The 22259-nt window shown below is 40.4% G+C and overlaps 2 protein-coding genes across 52 annotated transcripts in view; one reads left to right on the top strand and one right to left on the bottom strand.

Annotated features, from left to right (window-relative positions):
• Positions 1-22259, bottom strand: part of LOC135235493 (NACHT, LRR and PYD domains-containing protein 12-like) — a 419768-nt gene that overhangs the window by 10329 nt on the left and 387180 nt on the right. For 45 of the 47 annotated variants that reach the window (XM_064300950.1, XM_064300980.1, XM_064300949.1 and 42 more), the window contains 4 exons: positions 18039-18378; positions 15464-17294; positions 13004-13177; positions 5710-5883 (listed from right to left, as the gene is read on the bottom strand). In XM_064300950.1, coding sequence (XP_064157020.1) covers positions 5710-5883; positions 13004-13177; positions 15464-17294; positions 18039-18378 — 2519 coding nt within the window. The remainder of the gene's footprint in view (positions 1-5709; positions 5884-13003; positions 13178-15463; positions 17295-18038; positions 18379-22259) is intronic. The other 2 variants (XM_064300960.1, XM_064300961.1) reach the window with 2 other exon arrangements.
• The window catches only part of LOC135235498 (cytochrome P450 2M1-like), a 340188-nt gene that overhangs the window by 26122 nt on the left and 291807 nt on the right, over positions 1-22259 (top strand). The gene's annotated exons all lie outside the window — the stretch shown is intronic.

Genomic DNA, 22259 nt, shown 5'->3' with positions numbered 1-22259 from the left:
AGGACGTGGAGCAGTAGATGCTGTAACAGTGTGTGACGTCAGCTGAGAAGATCCAGGAGAGAGCAGCACTGAGTCTCGATATACTTGTGGCAGTGCCTGCAGTGCAGCTGAAGCAGTCGGAATAGCTGTGGCTGACACAGCTGGTGGAGGAAACTCTGGCTGCCGAGGCGTGGAATGCTGAGGGTGAGCGGATGATCTGTGCGGGGCCTACTCTGGGGCTCTGGTGCATCTGGAACCGCCTTGTCCATATTATTTAATTAGCTGCACTCACTCCGGCTCGAAGGGCCAGTGTAGCAGAGGGTGTAAACCTTCACCTGGAGTTTACTGGTTGAGGCGGCTAATATGGACACGAATGACTCCGATTAGAGAATCTGGCTCCCGAGGAGTGATATATTTTATTCTCTACAAACATGTGCAATGCAATTGCCATTAAGACGTAGAGATGGCAATGATGGATTTGAACAGAATTATACCAACTGTGGGAGGTTGGGTAGCATGTGTGTGTGTTTGTGTGTGTGTGGTATTAGTTGCATGAACGCACAAGCAGCAAAACAAAATTCGGAAAGTTTCTATAAATGGCTACTGCTCTCCCAGCGCACATGCCAAACAAAACCAGAAGGCTGTTTCATAGAAAAACCATGCCAGGACCCTAGGCACCACTGACATGCTTTCTCACAAGCACTGTCTAAACATTAGCGCAGCCAGCTTGAAGACCAATGCATGAGGCTGGAAACTGACAACGCTGTTAGCCAAAATAAATACAAACATGGCCAAGCTGGAAGATAAAATCATATCCGACCATCCCGCTGCAATTGTGAACGGCACGGCATTCAGTAGATTCTGCATGGAATTATGGGTCATAAAATCATGACAGGCAGACAGAGAATGAAAATGAAGAGTGCAAAACTGAAACGGCAAATCACAATTTTGGCTATATTACAACATCGCTCCGCGAAATAAATACAACTTCTGCACTAATAACGCTACAAATTCAGAAATTGAAGAAATTAAGAAATTGTCACATCCTGCTAAATAATTTGCACTTTTGATAGCCTTTCTGTCATTTGCAAATTATATAGTAGGCTAACTCGTGCCACCTGTTTGTGTGAGGTTCCTGTAGGAATTCACATACAAAGCACAGTAGATTAAATATTTTTCACTAGGAGTCTGAAGTCGGAATCAGTCGCTGCATGACTCTCGTTCTCCTTCGCGGGAGTCAGGGAGAGAGCTATGAAGGAATCAATGAACAAATCCAGGAACAAATCCTTTTAGGGAACAGAGTCAAAGGATCTGTGTCCCTGAAAGGACCTGTAACACCCACCACTACCAGGAATGGACAAATAGCATTTTGCTAATGCTGGCAGTCTAATGCCCTGACTTTCCACCAGTCAAGAAGATTTGTTTCTAATGACGGAGAATCGACTTTCTAAACTGAAGTATAATCACCACCGTTCATTGAAACGGTATATTGAAAATTAATAATTTAATCAATTAAATTGGTCAATCACCATTCCTATTAACGATTAATAGTTAACCGATTAACTGTTAACACCCCTAATTACTAGGCCTATACATAAAACATGTTATATCAGGGAGGTCAAACCTATTTTGGCAATCTTTCCCAAAAACATATTTTGACAGTTTAATTTATATGCATAATGTCATAAATGCTACAGTATAGTCAAATCACAACATAAATCACTAACTTGCCAGAATACAATTAAATTTAGCCGCTTCCCTCAGCATTTAATAACTGTCCTTGGAGGAAAGCGACATTAACCAATATTTAGTGGTGACCGTACAGTAAAACCAATATACTGTATGCATTTACTCATATATTGTTATGGGATGGAAATTTAATGAAATATGCACTCAAAACGCTATAGATGCCAAAATGTCTCAGTTTCAAACCATGGCTTCAAAATTCCATTGCAGTTGGGGACTCATTTCGACCAGGCTTGTGTCCCCCTTTTCACCATAATTTAAAAAAAACACCCATTTGAACAACTAAAATGTTTTATACCACACTGTAGACAAGATCGAGGCAAAGATATGTAATAATATTGTTGTTAAATCTAGGTTTAGCTGTCTAGCCATGTCAGTAAGCATTTTATAGGGCCTCTTTCCCAGCATAACTTTAACAAATCATAAAGAGGATGATGTCAAGACATGGGTCACAATTTGAATGACATTTCATTTCAGCAATACCAAATCCCTTCTGGGGCTATTTTGAATAAGATGGTTAGTGGTGCTTTTATTGGTGCCATTTTGCTTCTGAAATGGCTGCACAATTTCTTCAGTCCCTCAGGATGCTGGCAGCTGTAACTTTGTAGGCCACCTAAATATACGAATGTATGAATAAACAACAACCAATTAACATCTAAAACATTTCACAGTGAGTTTTTCTTGTGATGGAATGTGTAATAATGCCTTCAAATATGGTTAGATTTTTTTATAATGGCCCCACTAATTTTTGTGAAGCATTAAGTGTAGGCACAAATGCTTGTAAACAGTCAAATTAGTTCTAAAGTTCTAAAGTTAAAAAGTAAAATTTCTGAACTGTCAACACAGTTTTTAGCCCCTTAGCGCACATGCCAAATCTTGCCCCTTTATGGGGTACCCTATTTAAAGCCTTATAACTCCAGATGTGAACACCACAGAGACTTGAAAAATGGCTTAAATGAAGCAAGACATCTGTACAATTTACAGTACTAATGCAGTTTAGTTTATATTCATAATTTTGGAATAAATAAAGTACCACAAATTCAATTGCCTAGACAAAAAATCAAAAATGAATTTGCACTTTTTTAGTTTGCAATGAAATACTGAGAGATTGCATATATGCAACAGGTTAAACTATACATGTGCTGGATCAAAAGCTTCTTGACCACAAGTTCATAAAATACAAGGGTGGATATGCAGAACTACTACAGATGTATGAAGCAAAAACTACCCAGTGTACCCAGCGTCTACAAATCTATCCAAAATGTCTAAATTATGCATTGCTGTAAATCACAACATATTCACGTATTTCACTACAAATCAACTGTTTTGACTCAAGAAACTCACTGTTGCATCATTTTCAAGTGGGAATTACAAGCTTTCAGTCAGCACAGTGGTCTAAAATATCTACGGGTCCAGAAACATATCCAGAAGCTCTCCAAAAATTAATAAAATGCATTTCGCCCATTATAAAGCATATAAATGAGCCCCTTATGAAGTTTCAGATGAAACATTGCTATCAGATTAAAAAATAATGCAAATTGTCACACAATGCGGTACAGTACCTAAATGTGTAATAATTAACTCCTGTGTGTATTTCTATACTCTGTACTCTCGTATGTTTTCTTGTATGGGGATGGGACGACATGAAAATTTTCAACTGTCCACCACGTTTTGGCAATGTTCCAACTCTCACGTCATCACTCTTGCATGCTTCACAAAAAAACTATTACACTACTAACTAATGCTTACATTACAGTGTGAAATATCCACATTATATAATACCACTAACCTATTTAAAGACACTCAATTTAAAAAATAACGTATACCAAAATATTTTGAGCAGTAATACTTACATAGCAATGATTAAATCTTATCTATGTTCAGTAGATGGAGACAGAGACAGTACTGTCTCCATAGAAAACACTATAAAACGCTATTCCTAAAGCACAATTAGACATGTTATACATCGTTAGAAAGCTTATACTCTCAACTACTGAATACATGAATTGGCAATCAAGTCAGGCTGTACTAAAAGGGTGACAATGCCGTAAACAACACGTGGTGGTATTACGCACAGCTATTTTGGAAGGTACCCAGGCGTCACAGATGCACGTATATTTCTCGAACGGATTGTCCAAGACAATATATGACCACTCAGTCTCAAAAGGGACATCTCTACGCGTAAAACCAACGGTAAGGTTGTATATTTATTCAATATTTAGTCCCAGATATTGACTGTACAATGATATGGTATAACTTTTAAAAACTTTTTCTCATTTATTTAGTTATTCAGTGAGCAGCGTTTTCACTGCTGTATTGGCATATCTTAGGGCTACTGTCGGGTTTATCTTGTTGCAATGACGGAATACGAATTTTAGTGGTGAAAGAATATATTTATGAATGCCAACATAGACAATATTGTCCATTATGTCATGGGTGGGGGGTGTAGTTGTAGATGAGACTGCAGGGAGGGGGTGCGTGTTAAATGAACGACCAGAGCGACAATGGTGGCGCTGCGAAACTCCGTATTCGCATAGTTGTCGTTTATCGTCTACTAATTAAACTAAAACGTGTTTCTGTTTTTAACTCACACTTTGGTTGCAGTAGCACCGAATCTCTGAGTTCAGTAATCTCGGCATGCCGGCGTGCCGACCACTAGGGGCTTTGAGCCAAGAGGTTAAATTATTTAATAGCTTTATCTACTCCGAATTTGCATACTTCCTTGTTAAACGTCCCATTAAATTGAGCCCAGATGCAAGATTTTAAAAAATGGTGGTTGAAATAAACCACTGCAAGTAGTCGACCAATCAGAAATTTTCAGCGCTTGTGCCCCACCTCAAAGGTTCCGGTACTTTTGAAAAGTACTACCCCCCGAGCAGGGACTTTTTTGGGGGTAAAATAAAGACCCCGGAACTTAATTTAGACCATAGTTCCTGCGGTGGAAACGCGGCTTTAGGCGCGTACTTGTATATTTGTGTGTGTATCTGATGTTTCTATTGGCTGATATACCAAAATTTCCAATGGGGAGATGTATTCTTTGTGGGCCTGGAGCATTTATGATGATGTAATCAGGCAGGAAGAAGAAGAAGGAATAAACACAAAATCCCCTAAGTTTGGGGCTTTATTGTGCGGACGTGTGACATTGTGAATTCTGTCTGTTGAAATGAGGTCAGAAGGTACAGAAATGAATGTTTTTAAGGGCTGAGAGTCTGTGGTCATTGCAGTTATTTCTGAAGGGAACCCTGAAATGTGCCAAACTCTCTGGGCTGTATAGGTAAGGGGCATGCCGCCCCGCCAAGGCGTAACTTGGCGGGATGGCATACCGTACCTGCCATCCTAATTGAACATTTAAACTATTGCTTTTGCATCTGTATAATCTTTGAGGAAAATCCATCCGGATGATTGCCGCTTAACATTGTTAAAGCTGTCTATTCCTGATTATTGGCAGCTTTCATATTTTGTCATATAATAAACTGTTTTCTCTTACACTGCACCAAACTACATGGCTCACTTATACGCTGACTGAAGTGTGCATGTCTGCAAGAACCAATCACTGCATTGGCCTCGTTAGTAAAGTTTTGGGGCAACACCCTTACTGTGTTACTCACTGGGAATATTTGTTAATTTCACTAGCAGGATGTGCAGCTCCTCTGGGACAGCTGCTAGAGTCAGTGTCCAGATGGATAAAATAATACAGAGGTCATGAATTGCTCACTTGTACGCTGACTGAGGTTTTAGTGTCAGAGAACACTTAGATGGCAGCAGTACAGTGTCTCTCTCTCCAGGGTGCAGTGTCTAGCGATAATTTCATATGAGCACACCCCAGTCAATACGCATATATGCTAAATTGTATTCACACAAACATTCAGGTTACAGGTTTTGAAAATGAATGAAATCAGGAAATTTGTTTTCTTCCCTGTGACAAAATTCAAACCCATACACAGCCAGAACAGTTAAGGTCACACAGTACACGGCAATACTCACCCCAGTCTCTGTAGTTTACAGTTTGGACTCATCAGTCCAGCACAGAGCAGCTTCACTCCTGAATCTCCCAGGTTATTGCAGCTGAGGTCCAGATCTCTCAGGGTTGAGTTTGATGACTGGAGAGCTGAGGCCACAATATCGCAGGACTGCTCTGTGAGGTTACAGCTGTTCAGTCTGCAGAGAGTTAATATAGTATATAATGAATATTGTTTCTTTACTGTCAATTTTTGTTTAATACCACAATTAAAAATAAAGAAAACATTTCACCACTTCAACTAAATTTCATTTATTTCAGACACGCACTTGATAAGATGAATGTGTGCTCATGAGAGAAACGGCTCCACAGCCAACAATTCCCTGCTCTCTCGTGCACTCTGTGTGCTGTAATCTCTTTCTCTCTCCCTATGAAAGTCCTGTAATGTCTACTCTGTGGGGTCTGTGTCACATCCAAGGTGTATGGCTATTTAGTGTATAACACAGCACACCACAAAGAATGCACTGACTTTCTGAGGGCTGTATTGTAATGTACCACCCAACCCTTCCAAGCATCTAAAATACATTTTTAACATTCCAAACGTTCGCTCAATCATTGACCAATAACACGCAAGTTGGTGGTGTGCTGGCTTAATGTATGGAGAAAGTAGTAAAGGATGAACACTTTTTTTTGACTGTTCCCAGGCTTTTCACTGAAGCCTCCCTGCTCTCATAGGAAGCGCAGTTGTTATAATTACAAATTTAACAAATAATTCATCTTCAGTTTGATGACAGAATGTAATTCTTTCAGTATGAGAAATAATCCACTTCACTGAGGCTACTGTGTCAGTTTAGTCACATGATCAGTTCTAAATGACGCTGTTAGCTCCATACAGATGCACTGCAAAAATAGCTGCCATTGGACTGCGTAAATGAGCACAGCTTGCATTTGAAACAGTCAAACTGAAATTAAATATTTCTCACATCCGTGTCATGCATTCACATGTGTGCCGCATTCATAACGCCACCAAAATAGCAAAATGTGCTGTGAGTTAAGACCTGGTCTGGATTGGTTTGAATGGAAACAAATGAACGCTGGTGCAAAACTGCCCTAGTAAGAGAGAGACTATGCACCAAGGATACTGAACTGCTTTCTGTTTCCACGCGTCCATTCTACCTGCCTCGGGAATTTCCGCAGATTTTTGTGACTGTGGTCTATATTCACCCCAAGGCAAACGAAAGCATCGCCTCTGAACTGATCCTACAGATTGTGCAGAAACTACAGTTGCTGTCCCCTGATGCTCCTAATTAAATTCTGGGAGACTTCAACCACTGTTCGCTGGACAAAACTCTCAGGAGCTTTTACAAATGTGTGTCTTGCCCCACCAGAAATGGAAAAATACTAGACCAGTTTTATGGCTCAATTAAAGGAGCTTACAAATCCGTCCTACTCCCCCCGCTGGGCACGGCTGACCACAACTGTGTACAATTTATTCCAGCATATCGCACATGCCTACAGAGGGGGAAAGTGTTCACCAGAAAGGTGAAACTCTGGTCGGAGGAGGCAACGCTGATGCTGCAAGGCTGTCTGGACTGCACGGCATGGGAGGAGTTCATCGAATCATCTTGGGACATTAACAAACTCACAGAAGAGTGGTCAGCTCATGGGTTTCATATTGCGAGGACATTGTTATCCCTGAAAAGGTAGTTAAGATCTATCCGAACAGTAAACCCTGGGTGAGTAAACACCTTAAAGTGTTATTAAACAAGAAAAAATGTGTATTTAAGCAAGATAATTTCTCTGAGCTAAATGTTTTACAAAAAGAGATTAAACGTGAAATTCAGAGGGCTAAATTGGGCTACAAACAAAAGGTTGAATTCAATGTGAGCAAGAACAGTTTAGGCTCAGCCTGGGACAGTGTCAGGACCATGGTTAGGTTAAATGACAAAGTAAAGAAAAGGGTGGCTTTAGAAGGCTTTCCGTCAGATCTGGCTCTGGCTCATGAGTTTAATATGTTTTATTCAAGATTTGATGTGCATGATTTTAGCAACGAAACTGCTGTTTTAAAACACAACCTAATGAACTCTAGTCAATCTTTCTCTTCCTTTTCTGTACACAGTGTTGTGAATACTTTTAAACACTGTAAAGCCAGAACTAGCCCTGGCCCTGATAACATTGGTAGCCGTATGCTGTCCCGATGTGCTGATCAAATAGGCCCTATTTTAAATTATATTTTTAATGTGTCATTCTGTCAGCAAACGGTCCCTGAACTATGGAAACAATCTACAATAGTTCCCATTGCAAAAAATAGCCACCCTAAGACTGAATGACTACAGGCCTGTAGCCTTGACCTCTCTTGTTATGAAATCATTTGAAAAGTTGATTAAAAAGGAACTTCTGGATAGGACGGCACATCATCTCGACCTGTTACAGTTTGTATATCGAACCAACAGGGGGGTCCAGGATGCAACTATAACTCTGCTCAACTTCATCTATAAGCACTTAGAGGGTAGTAAGAACCATGCCAGACTGTTGTTCGTGGACTTCTTATCAGCTTTTAACACCATACAGCCTCACCTGCTGGTGCAGAAGCTTGCTGAGAGTTTTGGGTTGGGCACTAACATTGTTGGCTGGATCTTGGACTTTCTCACCAACAGATCTCAGAGAGTGAGAGTGAATAGACATTTCTCTGGACAAACTTTTACATCAACTGGCTCTCCCCAGGGCTGTGTCCTCTCTCCTCTCCTATATATCCTGTACACTAATGACTGCCGCAGTGAGTTTGAAAACCATCACATTGTGAAGTTTGCAGATGATACGGTTATAGTGAGCCTGCTGAAAGAGGAGGAAATGTCCCATGGGCCGGGCACAGATTATTTTTTAAGATGGTGTCAAGAAGCCTTTTTAGAATGAAATGTGACGAAGACCAAGGATATGTGTATTGATTTTAGACGTCATCACTCCAACCCTGTCAACACTAAAATTAATGGTCAGGATGTAGAAATTGTTGAGTCATATAAGTACTTGGGCATCATAATTGATAATAAGCTGAGTTTTGATTGTAACACCAATATGTTGTGTAAAAAAAGCCAGCAGCGCCTTTTCTGTCTGAGGAAGCTGGCTAAGTTCAATGTTGACAGGTCCCTGATGACTTTGTTTTACAGATCTTTTATTGAATAGATTTTTACTTTTTCTTTTATCTGTTGGCATACTTCTCTTAATTTAAAACAGAAAAATGCATTAACAAAGGTGATCAAGGTCTGTAGCAGTATCACAGGTACTCAACAGAAAAGTCTGTCTGATTTGTATAACAAACAGTTGTTAAAGAAAGCAGAATCCATCCTGTCTGACAGCACCCACCCCCTGCACCTAGAGTTTCAGACCTTGCCTTCGGGTTTCCGCTTCGAATACCCATTAGCCAAAACCAACAGATACAAACACTCCTTCATACTATCAGCCATTTCACTGCTGAACTCCAACAGAAAAAGGTAAAAGATGCTGAAAAATTGATCCATGCGTTTGTTACGTCTAGGTTAGACTACTGTAATGCCCTGCTTTCTGGCTGCCCTAATAACTCGTTAAAGAGTCTCCAGCTTGTGCAGAATGCAGCTGCTCGTATCTTGACCAGAAGAAGTATGAGCACATTACACCAGTACTAGCGTCACTTCACTGGCTACCCATTAAGCATAGGATAGACTTCAAGGTTTTGCTCCTGACTTTTAAAGCTCTGCATGGACGTGCGCCTGTGTACATATCAAACCTGCTCCTACCATAAAAGCCCACAAGGTCACTCCGATCTCAAGACGCAGGCTACTTGGTAGTCCCAAGAATTTCCAAGAACCTAAAAGGTGGTAGGGCTTTCTAATACAGGGCCCCACTACTGTGGAACCAGCTTCCAAAATTTATAAAGGAGTCAGACACAGTCTCAATATTTAAATCTAGATTAAAAACGCACCTCTATGCTCAGGCTTACAATCAGTTGTAGTCTGGAGACAGGGTGCGAGAAGCCTGTAGTCATAGAGCTTTGTAGGTGGCAATCCTTTCCTTACTGTCACCTGTCAATCAGCTGTGACCCGACTTTACATGGGCTGGCTCTTGATAGGCGGGTATGGTTGTCTACCCCTCATGACTGCATGGGCTCTCCATCCCTGTCCTAGTAGATATGCAGCCATATTCTACTCCTGGCGGGGTCCCCCCCAGTACATACCACTGCCACTTTACTCACTGTCTGCTATATTGCAAATTCCCTAATTGCCGTTTCCACCCTCTTCCCCACGCTGCCGGCGGGGCTCTTGCCCCAACCCTCGAGAGTTCTTCGAGAGTCGTCTGGTCTCCCCCACCTCTGCGGTCCAGCCCCTCCTTCGTCATTACCTCCACCCTGCCCACATCTGCCGCCACCTGCTGTTCCCCATCACCGCCACCCGGCCCCACCCATCACCTGAGCCACATCACATATCATATCTTGTGCTTAAACTGGCTGACATGCTGGTCACCAGTCGGCACCCTGAGCCGACCAGAGGAGGATGGGTTTCCCCCTTGAGCCTGGTTCCTTCCGAGGTTTCTCCCCATCTGCCACAGGCAGTTTTTCCTTGCCACTGTTGCCTTAGGCTTGCTCCTGTGGGGGTTTAGGCTACGGGTTTTCTGTAAAGCGTATTGTGACAATGTCGTAAAATACGCTATACAAATAAAATTTGATTGATTGAATTTGATACCAGCTGACCACCCAACCAGGCTTGATAATATTATGCACTTTATGTTTTTACAAAAATGTATTTTTATGTTTTTACTGTATTCTATGTTTTTACTTGAATTCTATGTTTTCTACTGCATTTTATGTTTTTACTTGTATTCTATGTTTTTACTTTTTATTATATGTTGTATTAATTGCCTTGGTACTGTTTCACTGCTGCACATCCAATTGCCCCACTGGGGACAAATAAAGTTTTACTTGACTTGACATTATTCAACACCGAACTTGCGCATCTGGGCATACATAAAAACATTCTTTTACCGCTAAAAATTTGTATTCCGTCATTGCAACAAGATAAAGCCAACAATAGCCGAAGGTATGCCAGTACAGCTGTGAAAAATGCTGCTCACTGAACACTTAAATAAAGAAGAGGAATTTTAAAAAATTGCCATGTCATTATACTGTCAATATCTGGGCATTAATATGGAATAAATATACAACCTTACCAATGGATTTACGCATAGAGATGTCCCTTTCAAGACTGAGTGGTCATATATTGTCTTGGACAATCCGTTTGTGAAAAATACACTTATTTGTGATGCCTGGGTACCTTCCAAAATAGCTGTGCTATTTTTTTGAAATTGAGTGTAATGTAACTGTAATTTTGATATTAATACTTTTAATGGCAGGCCTAGATTTGAATTAATGACTTAAAGACAGTACACTGTATGTGTAAGTAACTTGGCATTTTTGTATGTTGAAAATGTGTTTTTCATCAGATATCATTTCTTTTTGTACTGGGTTTGTTATGAGTAAGTGATAATAGCAATTCATATAAATTAGGCTATGAGAAACATGCATGCATATAAATGCACGCAAACACACATTCTAGCTGAAAGAAACACATAGGCATAGATTTAATGTTTTTACTTTACCAGTAATGACAAATAAATGAAAGTGTATGTCATTTTTAAATGAAAGTGGTTTTAATGGGCTATTGTACATGACAGACCTACTAATTGTCTGCATGTCAGTAGAGGATATGTATAGGGCAAGCTAACATTAATTATTGTTGCAGGGTCGCTACAGTAGTCTAGTTAAGAAGTAGTTACAGTACCAGTACTAGCACAATGCAACCATTTTGACTTTTAAAAAAGCGATATACCAGGCATGGAGAAGTCATTATCTTGCGCCAGTTTCGGTACGACCAGTAATGTTACCTACCAGACAGAAATGCATCATTGATTTTAGTGCTTAATTTCAGAGCCGTCTATAGTAACATTATACACGCGACCTGTTCTATCTTTAGCAAGGTACCTAATGTAAAATTTGAAGGCGAAGGTGGAACTGTCAAATATGTGGGTGTATTTTAGTTGGATTTGTGAAATATAAATGAGTTTCCCACAAGGATTTTACAGATGCCAAAGCAATAGTTTAAATTCTTTATTTTTAGTTAGCCATCAATCCAGTGTAATTAGTTAGAGGATCGCGTGAGTCCGAGGGGGGATGAACCTGCATCAGTTACAAAAAGTTCCAATGGCAACCCAGTGAGCTAAAAGACTGCAGATATTATGGCTGCAAATATTTCTACTTTAAAACGCGTACTTGTATATTTGTGTGTGTATCTGATGTTTCTATTGGCTGATATACCTAAATTTCCAATGGGGAGATGTATTCGTTGTGGGCCTGGAGCATTTATGATGATGTAATCAGGCAGGAAGAAGAAGAAGGAAAAAACACAAAATCTCCTAATTTTGGGGCATTACTGTGTGGACGTGTGACATTGTTTGTGAATTCTGTCTGTTGAAATGAGGTCAGAAGGTACAGAAATTAATGTTTTTTAAGGGCTGAGAGTCTGTGGTCATTGCCATTATTTTTGAAGGGAACCCTGAAAAGTGCCAAACTCTCTGGGCTGTATAGGTATGGGGCATGCTGCCCCGCCAAGGCGTAACTTGGCGGGATGGCATACCGTACCCGCCATCCCAATTAAAAATTTGAACTATTGCTTTTGCATCTGTATAATCTTTGTGGAAAATCCATCCAAATGATTGCCTCTTAACATTGTTAAATCTGTCTATTCCTGGTTATTGGCAACTTTCATATTTTGTCATATGATAAACTGTTTTCTCTTACACTGCACCAAACTACATGGCTCACTTATACGCTGACTGAAGTGTGCATCTCTGTAAGAACCAATCACTGCATTGGCCTCGTTAATAAAGTTTTGGGGTAACACCCTTACTGTGTTACTCACTGGGCATATTTGTTAATTTCACTAGCAGGATGTGCAGCTCCTCTGGGATAGCTGCTAGAGTCAGTGTCCAGATGGATAAAATAATACAGAGGTCATGAATTGCTCACTTGTACGCTGACTGAGGTTTTAGTGTCAGAGAACACTTAGATGGCAGCAGTAGAGTGTCTCTCTCTCCAGGGTGCAGTGTCTAGCGATAATTTCATATGAGCACACCCTAGACAAGATGCATATATGCTAAATTGTATTCACACAAACATTCAGGTTACAGGTTTTGAAAATGAATGAAATCAGGAAATTTGTTTTCTTCCCTGTGACAAAATTCAAACCCTTACACAGCCACAACAGTTAAGGTCACACAGTACACAGCACTACTCACCCCAGTCTCTGTAGTTTACAGTTTGGACTCATCAGTCCAGCACAGAGCAGCTTCACTCCTGAATCTCTCAGGTTATTGCAGCTGAGGTCCAGATCTCTCAGGGTTGAGTTTGATGACTGGAGAGCTGAGGCCACAATATCGCAGGACTCCTCTGTGAGGTTACAGTTGTTCAGTCTGCAGAGAGTTAATATAGTATATTATGAATATTGTTTCTTTACTGTCAATTTTTGTTTAATACCACAATTAAAAATAAAGAAAACATTTCACCACTTCAACTAAGTTTCATTTATTTCAGACATGCACTTGATAAGATGAATGTGTGCTCACGAGAGAAACGGCTCCACAGCCAACAAGTCCCTGCTCTCTCATGCACTCTGTGTGCTGTAATCTCTTTCTCTCTCCCTATGAAAGTCCTGTAATGTCTACTCTGTGGGGTCTGTGTCACATCCAAGGTGTATGGCTATTTAGTGTATAACACAGCACACCACAAAGAATGCACTGACTTTCTGAGGGCTGTATTGTAATGTACCACCCAACCCTTCCAAGCATCTAAAATACATTTTTAACATTCCAAACATTCGCTCAATCATTGACCAATAACACGCAAGTTGGTGGTGTGCTGGCTTAATGTATGGAGAAAGTAGTAAAGGATGAACACTTTTTTTTGACTGTTCCTAGGCTTTTCACTGAAGCCTGTTATAATTACAAATTTCACAAATAATTCATCTTCAGTTTGATGACAGAATGTAATTCATTCAGGATTAGAAATAATCCACTTCACTGAGGCTACCATGACAGTTTAGTCACATGATCAGTTCTAAATGACGCTGTTAGCTCCATACAGATGCACTGCAAAAATAGCTGCCATTGGACTGCGTGAATGAGCACAGCTTGCATTTGAAACAGTCAAACTGAAATTAAATATTTCTCACATCTGTGTCATGCATTCACATGTGTGCCGCATTCATAACGCCACCAAAATAGCAAAATGTGCTGTCAGTTAAGACCTGGTCTGGATTGGTTTAAATGGAAACACATTATTCAACACCGAACTTGCGCATCTGGGCATACATAAAAACATTCTTTTACTGCTAAAAATTGTATTCCGTTATTGCAGCAAGATAGAGCCAACAATATCCAAAGGTATGCCAGTACAGCTATGAAAAATGCAGCTCACTTAACACTTAGGCTAAATAAAGAAGAGGAATTTTTAAAAAATTATACCATGTCATTCTACTGATAATATCTGGGCATTAATATGGAATAAATATACAACCTTACCACTGGTTTTACGCGTAGAGATGTCCCTTTCAAGACTGAGTGGTCATATTTTGTCTTGGACAATCCGTTTGTTGAATATACACTTATTTGTGATGCCTGGGTACCTTCCAAAATAGCTGTGCTCATTTTTTGAATTTGAGTGTAATGTAACTGTAATGTAACTGTTCATTGGTTGCCAAGTAGTCATTGTGTTTAATGCATCGAATGAGAGCTGAACTGGAACATAGTGGCAGACAGTTGAATTTGTTTTAATGTCGTCCAATTCCCATACAAGGAAACATTACATACCGTAGAGTACAGGAAAACATACAAGAATTAATGATTACACATGTAGGTACTGCTCCACATTGTGTGATAATGTTTTTGCATTATTTTTAATCTAATATCAATGCTTCATCTTAAACCTTCAAATGGGGCACGTTTATATGCTTTATAACAGAAAAAAAGCATTTCATTTATTTTTGGAGAGATTTTGGATATGTTTCAGGACACCTAGATATTTTAGGCCTCTGTACCGATGGAAATCTTGTAATTCCCACTTGAAAATGATGCAACAGTGAGTTTCTTCAGACAAAACAGTTGATTTGTAGTGAAATACATGATTTACAGCAATGCATAATTTAGACATTTTGGATAGTTTTGGAGACACTGGGTACACTGCTTAGTTTTTGCTTCATAAATCTATAGTAGTTCTACATATCCACCCTTAGATTTTATGAACTTGTGGTCAAGGAGTTTTTGATCCAGGACATGTATAGTGTAACCTGTTTTATATATGGGTTCTCTCAGTATTTCATTGCAAACTAAAAAAGAGCAAATTCAATTTGGATTTTTTTGCCTATTTCTTCCTACATTATGAATATAAACAAATCTTAGTTAGTATTGTAAATGGTACAAATGTCTTTCTTCATTTAAGCCATTATTCAAGTCTCTGTGATGCTCACGTCTGGAGTTATAAAGCTTTAAATAAGGTACCCCGTGAATGGGCAACGATTGGGCAGATTTGGCATGCGCGCAAAGGGTTTAAATGAGGGCACTAACTGTTAAAATGATCCAGAAGTTATCATTTATACCAAATTTCACTTCCCAGACAATTTTATTGTACTTTACTCTCACTAGAAATATTAAGTGTGAAAATACACTGTCAATCATCTACATTATTAATGACATAATACTCACGTGGCCTTTCTGCAGTTCCTGACTACTGGTACCAGTCTCTGATGACCTGCTGCTGATGTGTTGTAGTCCTTTGAGTCAAACTCATCCAGGACCTCCTCTGACATCAGTAACACAAAGGCCAGAGCTGAACACTGGTGTGGTTCCAGCTTGTTATCAGAAAGTTTTCCTGATCTCAGGGAATTCTGGATTTCCTCCACTAGGGAGTTGTCATTCAGTTCACTGAGACAGTGGAACAGATTGATGGTCCTCTCTGCTGAAGATTCCTCTCTGATCCTCTCCTTAATGTACTGGACTGTTTCCTCAATGCTCTGTAATCTGTTTTCTGTATGTGTCTGTCGGTCTGGTACAGGCGATCTGCTTCCTGTCTGTGTCAGTAGTCCTCCGAAGAGAATCTGACTGGAGTCCAGAGAGAGGCTAAGAAGGAATCGGAGGAAAAGGTCCAGGTGTCCATTCTTACTCTTTAAGGCCTGATCCACTGCAGTCCTGTGTAACTCAGACAGCTGCACTCTGTCACTGTGAGATTTTGATTCTTCTGCTCTGAGTACATTTCTGTTCTCATTTACACATGAATGAAACACAAATAAGGCAGCCAGATACTCCTGAATGCTCAGATGCACAAAGCAGTAGACCTTCTCCTGATACAACCCACATTCCTCTTTAAAGATCTCTGTGCACACCCCAGAGTACACTGAAGCTTCACAGACATCAATGCCACTCTCTCTCAGGTCCTCTTCATAGAATATCAGATTGCCCTTTTCCAGCTGTAGAAAAGCCAGCCGCCCCAGTTTCAGGATGATTTCTGTATCTGATGCTGACATCATCTTTGAGTCTGTTTTATCAGTGCCATGATACTTCTGATTCTTCACATTAGTCTGAATGAGCAGGAAGTGTGTGTACATTTCAGTCAGAGTTTTGGGCAGATCTCCAATCTCTGTTTCACCCAACAATGTCTCCAGAACAGTAGCAGAAATCCAGCAGAAGACTGGTATGTGACACATGATGTAGAGACTCCTGGATGACTTTATGTGCGAGATAATTCTGCTGGCCTGGTTCTGATCTCTGATTCTCTTCCTGAAGTACTCCTCCTTCTGTGGGTCATTGAACCCGCGTACCTCTGTCACTCGGTGGACACACTCAGGAGGGATCTGATTGGCTGCTGCTGGTCGGGAGGTGATCCAGAGGAGAGCAGAGGGAAGCAGATTCCCCTTAATGAGGTTGGTCAGCAGCACATCCACTGATGATGATTCGGTTATATCACAGCAGATCTCATTACCTTGGAAATCTAGAGGAAGTCGACATTCATCCAGGCCATCAAAGATAAACACCACTTTGACCTCATTACCTTCAACACTTTGGCTCTCTTTCAGTTGTGGAAAGTAGTGCTGCAGAAGTTGCATCAGACTGAATGCTCTTTCCTTCTTCAAATTCAGATCTCGGAAAGGAAGAGTGAAGATGAAATCAACGTCCTGATTGGCTTTTCCTTCTTCCCAGTCCAGAATGAACTTCTGCACAGAGACAGTTTTCCCAATGCCAGCGATGCCCTTTGTAAGCACAGTTCTGATGGGTTTCTTTTGTCCAGGTAAAGGCTTAAAGATGTCATTGCAGAGGATTGCAGTCTCCTGTGTGGTTTGTCTCTTGGATGCGGTCTCGATCTGTCTGACCTCGTGTTCATTATTGACCCCCCCACTTCCCCCTTCTGTGATGTAGAGCTCTGTATAGATCTCATTGAGGAGGGTTGGGTTGCTCTGCTTTGCTAAACCTTCAAATATGCATTCAAACTTCCTCTTTAGATGAGCTTTAAGTGCTTTCTGGGCTATTTTTATGGATCCATCTGAAGAGAGGAAATATGAGAAACAATTATGTTTAAAATGTGATAAACATTTCCCATTCATTAACAGATTTTTTAAAAACTGCCAATAAAAATATTAATAGACTCATTCTTAACAGCATTTTACGCACACCACAGTGTTACATAAGTCTAACAGTATGTCATGCCTCTCACACAGTGTTGTACATACCTCAAACAGTATGTTACACACCTCTCTCACAGTGTTACACACTATTCACACAGTATTAAATAACTCTGAAATATAATCCATCATAAATACAACATATCAGCAAGGAAGCACACACTGTTGCATTTGTACACTACGGATGAAGAGAACAAACATTAAAACACTGAAAATGGGTTCAAATGTGCTTCTACACTTCATGTTTCTGGTTTTTGTTACATGTTCATTTGAAAATATAATATTGTTATCCTGAGTGCTCTTTAGCCCTGGATACAACCTTCGGGCAGTCTGTCTAATGGGACAGTGGTTTAGTCACTGGCTTTTGAGCACAAGATTCCTGCTTTGAATCCCCCTCAGGGACATTTAATCTCATGTACATTTGCTTACCCCCATAATCACTGCTTCATGCTATAATTTCATTGCAATGCCTTTGTGTGCACATTGGTTGTGACACATTCTATATGTAATGTTGTCAATGTAAAACACTATTATGAAAGTGTGGATGCTATAGCTAATTCCAGCATTTGAATGGACACACATTCGCAATGAGAGAAAACTCTTACTGCGCTGCTCATCTCTCTCCAGTGAGTCAGTGAGATCCTTCTGCTTCATGTTCCTCAGGATGTGGAGTGTGATCTTCAGAGACCTCTCACTGCCACAGGTCTCCAGCAACTTCTCAACTATGTACAGGGCCTCAGGATCCTTCTGCTCTCTCCCAATGTATTCTGGGTAATCTTCAATTCGATGACTTTTGAACAATTCCTTCATCTTCATAAACTTAACCAGTACAGAAGGATCTTCAGACAGAGTCTTAAAGCATTCTGGGCAATCCTGACTCAGATGGCTCTGAAACTGTTTCAACTTCTCATCCTTCTTCAGCTTCATCAAAGTGCGCAGGAGAGACTGAAATAAACACATGAAGAGGTGTGCTGTATCAGTGTGAAATAAACACATGAAGAGGTGTGCTGTATCAGTGTGAAATAAACACATGAAGAGGTGTGCTGTATCAGTGTGAAATAAACACATGAAGAGGTGTGCTGTATCAGTGTGAAATAAACACATGAAGAGGTGTGCTGCACCAGTGTGAAATAAACACATGAAGGTGGGTTGGTGAGTATGTCAATTCATCCTTATTGACCATTAATCATATTATTATCAAATAATAATTAAATAAATGTTACAAAAACGTTACCAGATGGATGGATAGAATTTTGTCTTGTTTGTTTTTTTCCCTACAAATACCTTTATTATTTAGGCTGGCCCAGTGTAAAATATTTAGTTACATGAATTTGGTAATTTTGTTATTGTATTTGAATATAAAATGCAGTAGTATTATTTAATTAATTATTATTATTATTATATTTAGAGATTTAGAGAAAAAGTGAAAATATTTTGTTGGCTGAATACCTCAATATTAATGTAAGTCAATATTGTCAAATCAAAGATAATACAACTTATTTATCGTTGCTCAGCCAACATAAAATAATTGTCGCTGGATCATAGAGTTTGGAATGCAGAGAACCTTGAAGGTACAGCAAACTGAAAAGTGCTATTGTATACAGTTACTTTAAACATTTTAGTTGGGAGAACCAAACTTTTTTTACAGCGTGTGTTGTATTACAGTTGCTCAAATAAACGCAACAGGATCCTTGTTTTGTGTTGAGTGTTTGTGACAGCCAGAAAAGAGACAAATACAGATACTAGAGATACTACTTGTGCTAAATCATGAATTTCCATATAATAAAGGAGTTGCTCTGTGCAGTGCATTTAGTAAATGCTAACTGAACTGAATGCTTCTCAGTTTGGAGTCTTCCTCTGCTGCCATTTGTGGGACCTGCTAAAGGAATCTGGACTTTCTGTGAGTCAGGGAGGATCAGGCAGCACTCCAGAACTGGATTTGATGTTAAGTTGTGTCTTTAGAGGAGTTAACCCCTTAAACCCCACTAAAAATCCAGGGCTTTTTGTAGGAACCTCCCCTGTCTTAAAGAAACCTCATTATCTCCATGCAGTACTATTATCTCCAAATATGAAACTATATGCAGTCCAGACATGGTTCAAAGCTTGAAATAAAGAGAACATTTCTACCAAAATAACCCCTGATCGTACAGGAGTCTCGCTCTGTAAACATACAGGACACATTCATTCTGAAAAACAAAGAAGAAATGTTTTGTATTGTGTTTATTCTGTAGTGATTATATATACTTCAGATACTGGATGAAACCAGATTTCTTTTTACAATCGTACCCCAGGATGTATACAACACCAATAAAAAAAGTGGATTTAACAAAGCGGTAAAATTTGACATGCGTTTTCCCAAAGGTGGGCCCAGATATCCTGAAAACCTCTCCAGATTGGAATATTGTGTATATCTTTTTTCCCAGCCATGTTCCACCTCCAGATGCTAAATTAATAAGCATTAAAATAATACAATGCACCCAAACTTTAGAGAGTTCCGCTTTCTGCATTTTCACCGAGTTTAACATTAGCTATGTAAGGTAAAAATTCCACTGCAAAAGGACTCTGTCACGTCTGGTTTCTACTTGTGTTCAACTGCTACACACAGGTGGGGGCCATAAATGCCTAAAGGATGAGACCTGCAGCTAGGAAAGCAATCAATGCATCCTGCATGGGACTGTTTACCACACCGTTTATTGCGGAAGAGCAATCTTCTGCATTCTTCAGCCATCTTGCCCTTTTGAAGATAGGGCTCTGGACATACCAACTTGGGGATCAATGGACATACAGCTCACCCTCCTGCCGCTTGGACATGCCAGGCGGACAAGGCGAGGCTGGACACCACTCACGGACAGTGCCACAGCGCCTCCATATGGCGTCATTGGGTCAGGTCACCCTCAAACAGAATCCTATATCCTATAACTCTGGGGCATGACATGTTCTGTAAATACAGTATGAGCTATTATTAAAACATTTGAGGCAATATAAATGTAATGAGGTGGAAGAGGCTTGGTTGGATGTGGGTCTGATGGCAATATGGAAAAGACGAAAGGAATTAAGGTGTTTGAAGGATTGAGGAGTGAGGGGGATTAATTTGCCTACATAAGTGACTGGATTATAGAAGAACCACCACCTGGGGCCTCCACAAAAGAAAGGTATCAAAATCAATCTTCAGATCACGGCCATCGTACAAAGTATCTTAATACTATCATTTGGACAATGGCTCCCCTGTATCTACAGGGGAAGAAGGGGGAAGGGGATCTCTGGTTGGTGGAGCCACAGTGCTACTTCTGTTCGGCCTTATTTGGGCAAATTGAGGGAAACGTGGAGTTTGGGAGGTGTGGTCGGGATGACATTTAAGGGGAGCAAGGAAGCAGATCTGGGAGAAGCCTGCTTATCAGATTCTCCGGGTACCATACTCTTGTCCGTACGGAAACATGCTGGGTATGTGACATATATGTGTGTTCATTAGAATGTATCTATGTTAGAACTTAAATGTGTGAGAAGACTCTTATGTTTCTACTTTCCATATATATATATATATATATATATATATATAGTAACAATAAACCACTATGTTTTCAGTATGATCCATAATTTCGTGAATAACCTCACTTTGTCCACAGCATCACCGGCCATATGCTAACCCACTAATATCAGTGCAGACAAGCTGAGGTGCGGTGTCCCAGGGCACTGTGGTACGTGTTCTTGAGCCTCGGAACTGATTACCCGAGTACAAGTCTAGTAACAAGTTTAAAGGCTTTAGACCTTAATATAAAAACCTCTGAGTACAAGTCTAGAACAAGTTTAAAGGCTTTAGACCTTAATATAAAAACCTCTGAGTACCAGTCTAGTAATAAGTTTAAAAGCTTTAGGCCTTAATATAAACACCTCTGAGTGCAGTAACAAGGCTAAAGGATTAGGTTTCTAGCCTATGAGGAACAAATAAATGACCAGTGCTAAGCCGAGTGCATAGCCTAGGCTCCTAAGTTCCAGCCTGAAAGCAGAGTCTGATAAGTGCTGATACTAAACCCGGGTGCCTGGGTCCCACGGCGGTACACGTCTCAACCCCTCTGAGAGTGCAGCTGAGACTGTCCGGTATCTGTCCGGAGGGAACCACACCTTTAAGTCTCAGAGATGGAGGCCGGTACTAGTGGTCACTGGACCTCTGAGTACTGAGCCCGATGTAACGTCGCAACCTCTGGGTGCCACGGCAGATACAAGTCTCCACCCCTCTGATAGTGCAGCCCCAGGCTACAACAAGAATCTGGAATCTGCCACATGTGGAACCCATGTTAAAACCTCTAAGACTGGTGCAAAGTGTCATAGCACACAACTTCTGAATTTTTGAGGTGCTGGAACTGAGTCCTCGGGCCTAAACCACCTGTCCCAGTAACTCGGGTTAGAATACAGTATAATTACAATCGTTTGGCATTAGAGTCTGAAAGAAAGTAACTGAATGAGTTCAAGTTCCGAGGCACAAGGATACTGCCGAGCACTGAGGTGTATGTACTGTGTAACTCTAACAACCATAACAAATTGTCCTCTCATTACCCTGCCTCACCAGTAGGTATAAAACTTCCTTATAGCTACCTTGCTAACGACTCATCGGATGCACACGCAAAATGACATGTATAGAAGTGCACTTGTTTAAAACCACAAAATTCTGCTTATATATCTCCTTCGCTAGTAGCTCACTGGGTAGCGTGGCTGCCTGCAGCACTTTTGGATGTGTGCAGGCAGCTTCGAGCCCCCCTCTGACTCATGAAAACCTCTCGGCCATTACACTGCCTTGCTGGATAGCCAAAAATAAAACATTAAACTATTGT

Source organism: Anguilla rostrata, chromosome 12, assembly GCF_018555375.3.
Source record: "Anguilla rostrata isolate EN2019 chromosome 12, ASM1855537v3, whole genome shotgun sequence".
In the NCBI taxonomy this organism is placed as follows: domain Eukaryota; kingdom Metazoa; phylum Chordata; class Actinopteri; order Anguilliformes; family Anguillidae; genus Anguilla; species Anguilla rostrata.
The sequence above is the reverse complement of the archived record's forward strand: the minus strand, read 5'-3'. Positions and strand labels throughout refer to the sequence as shown.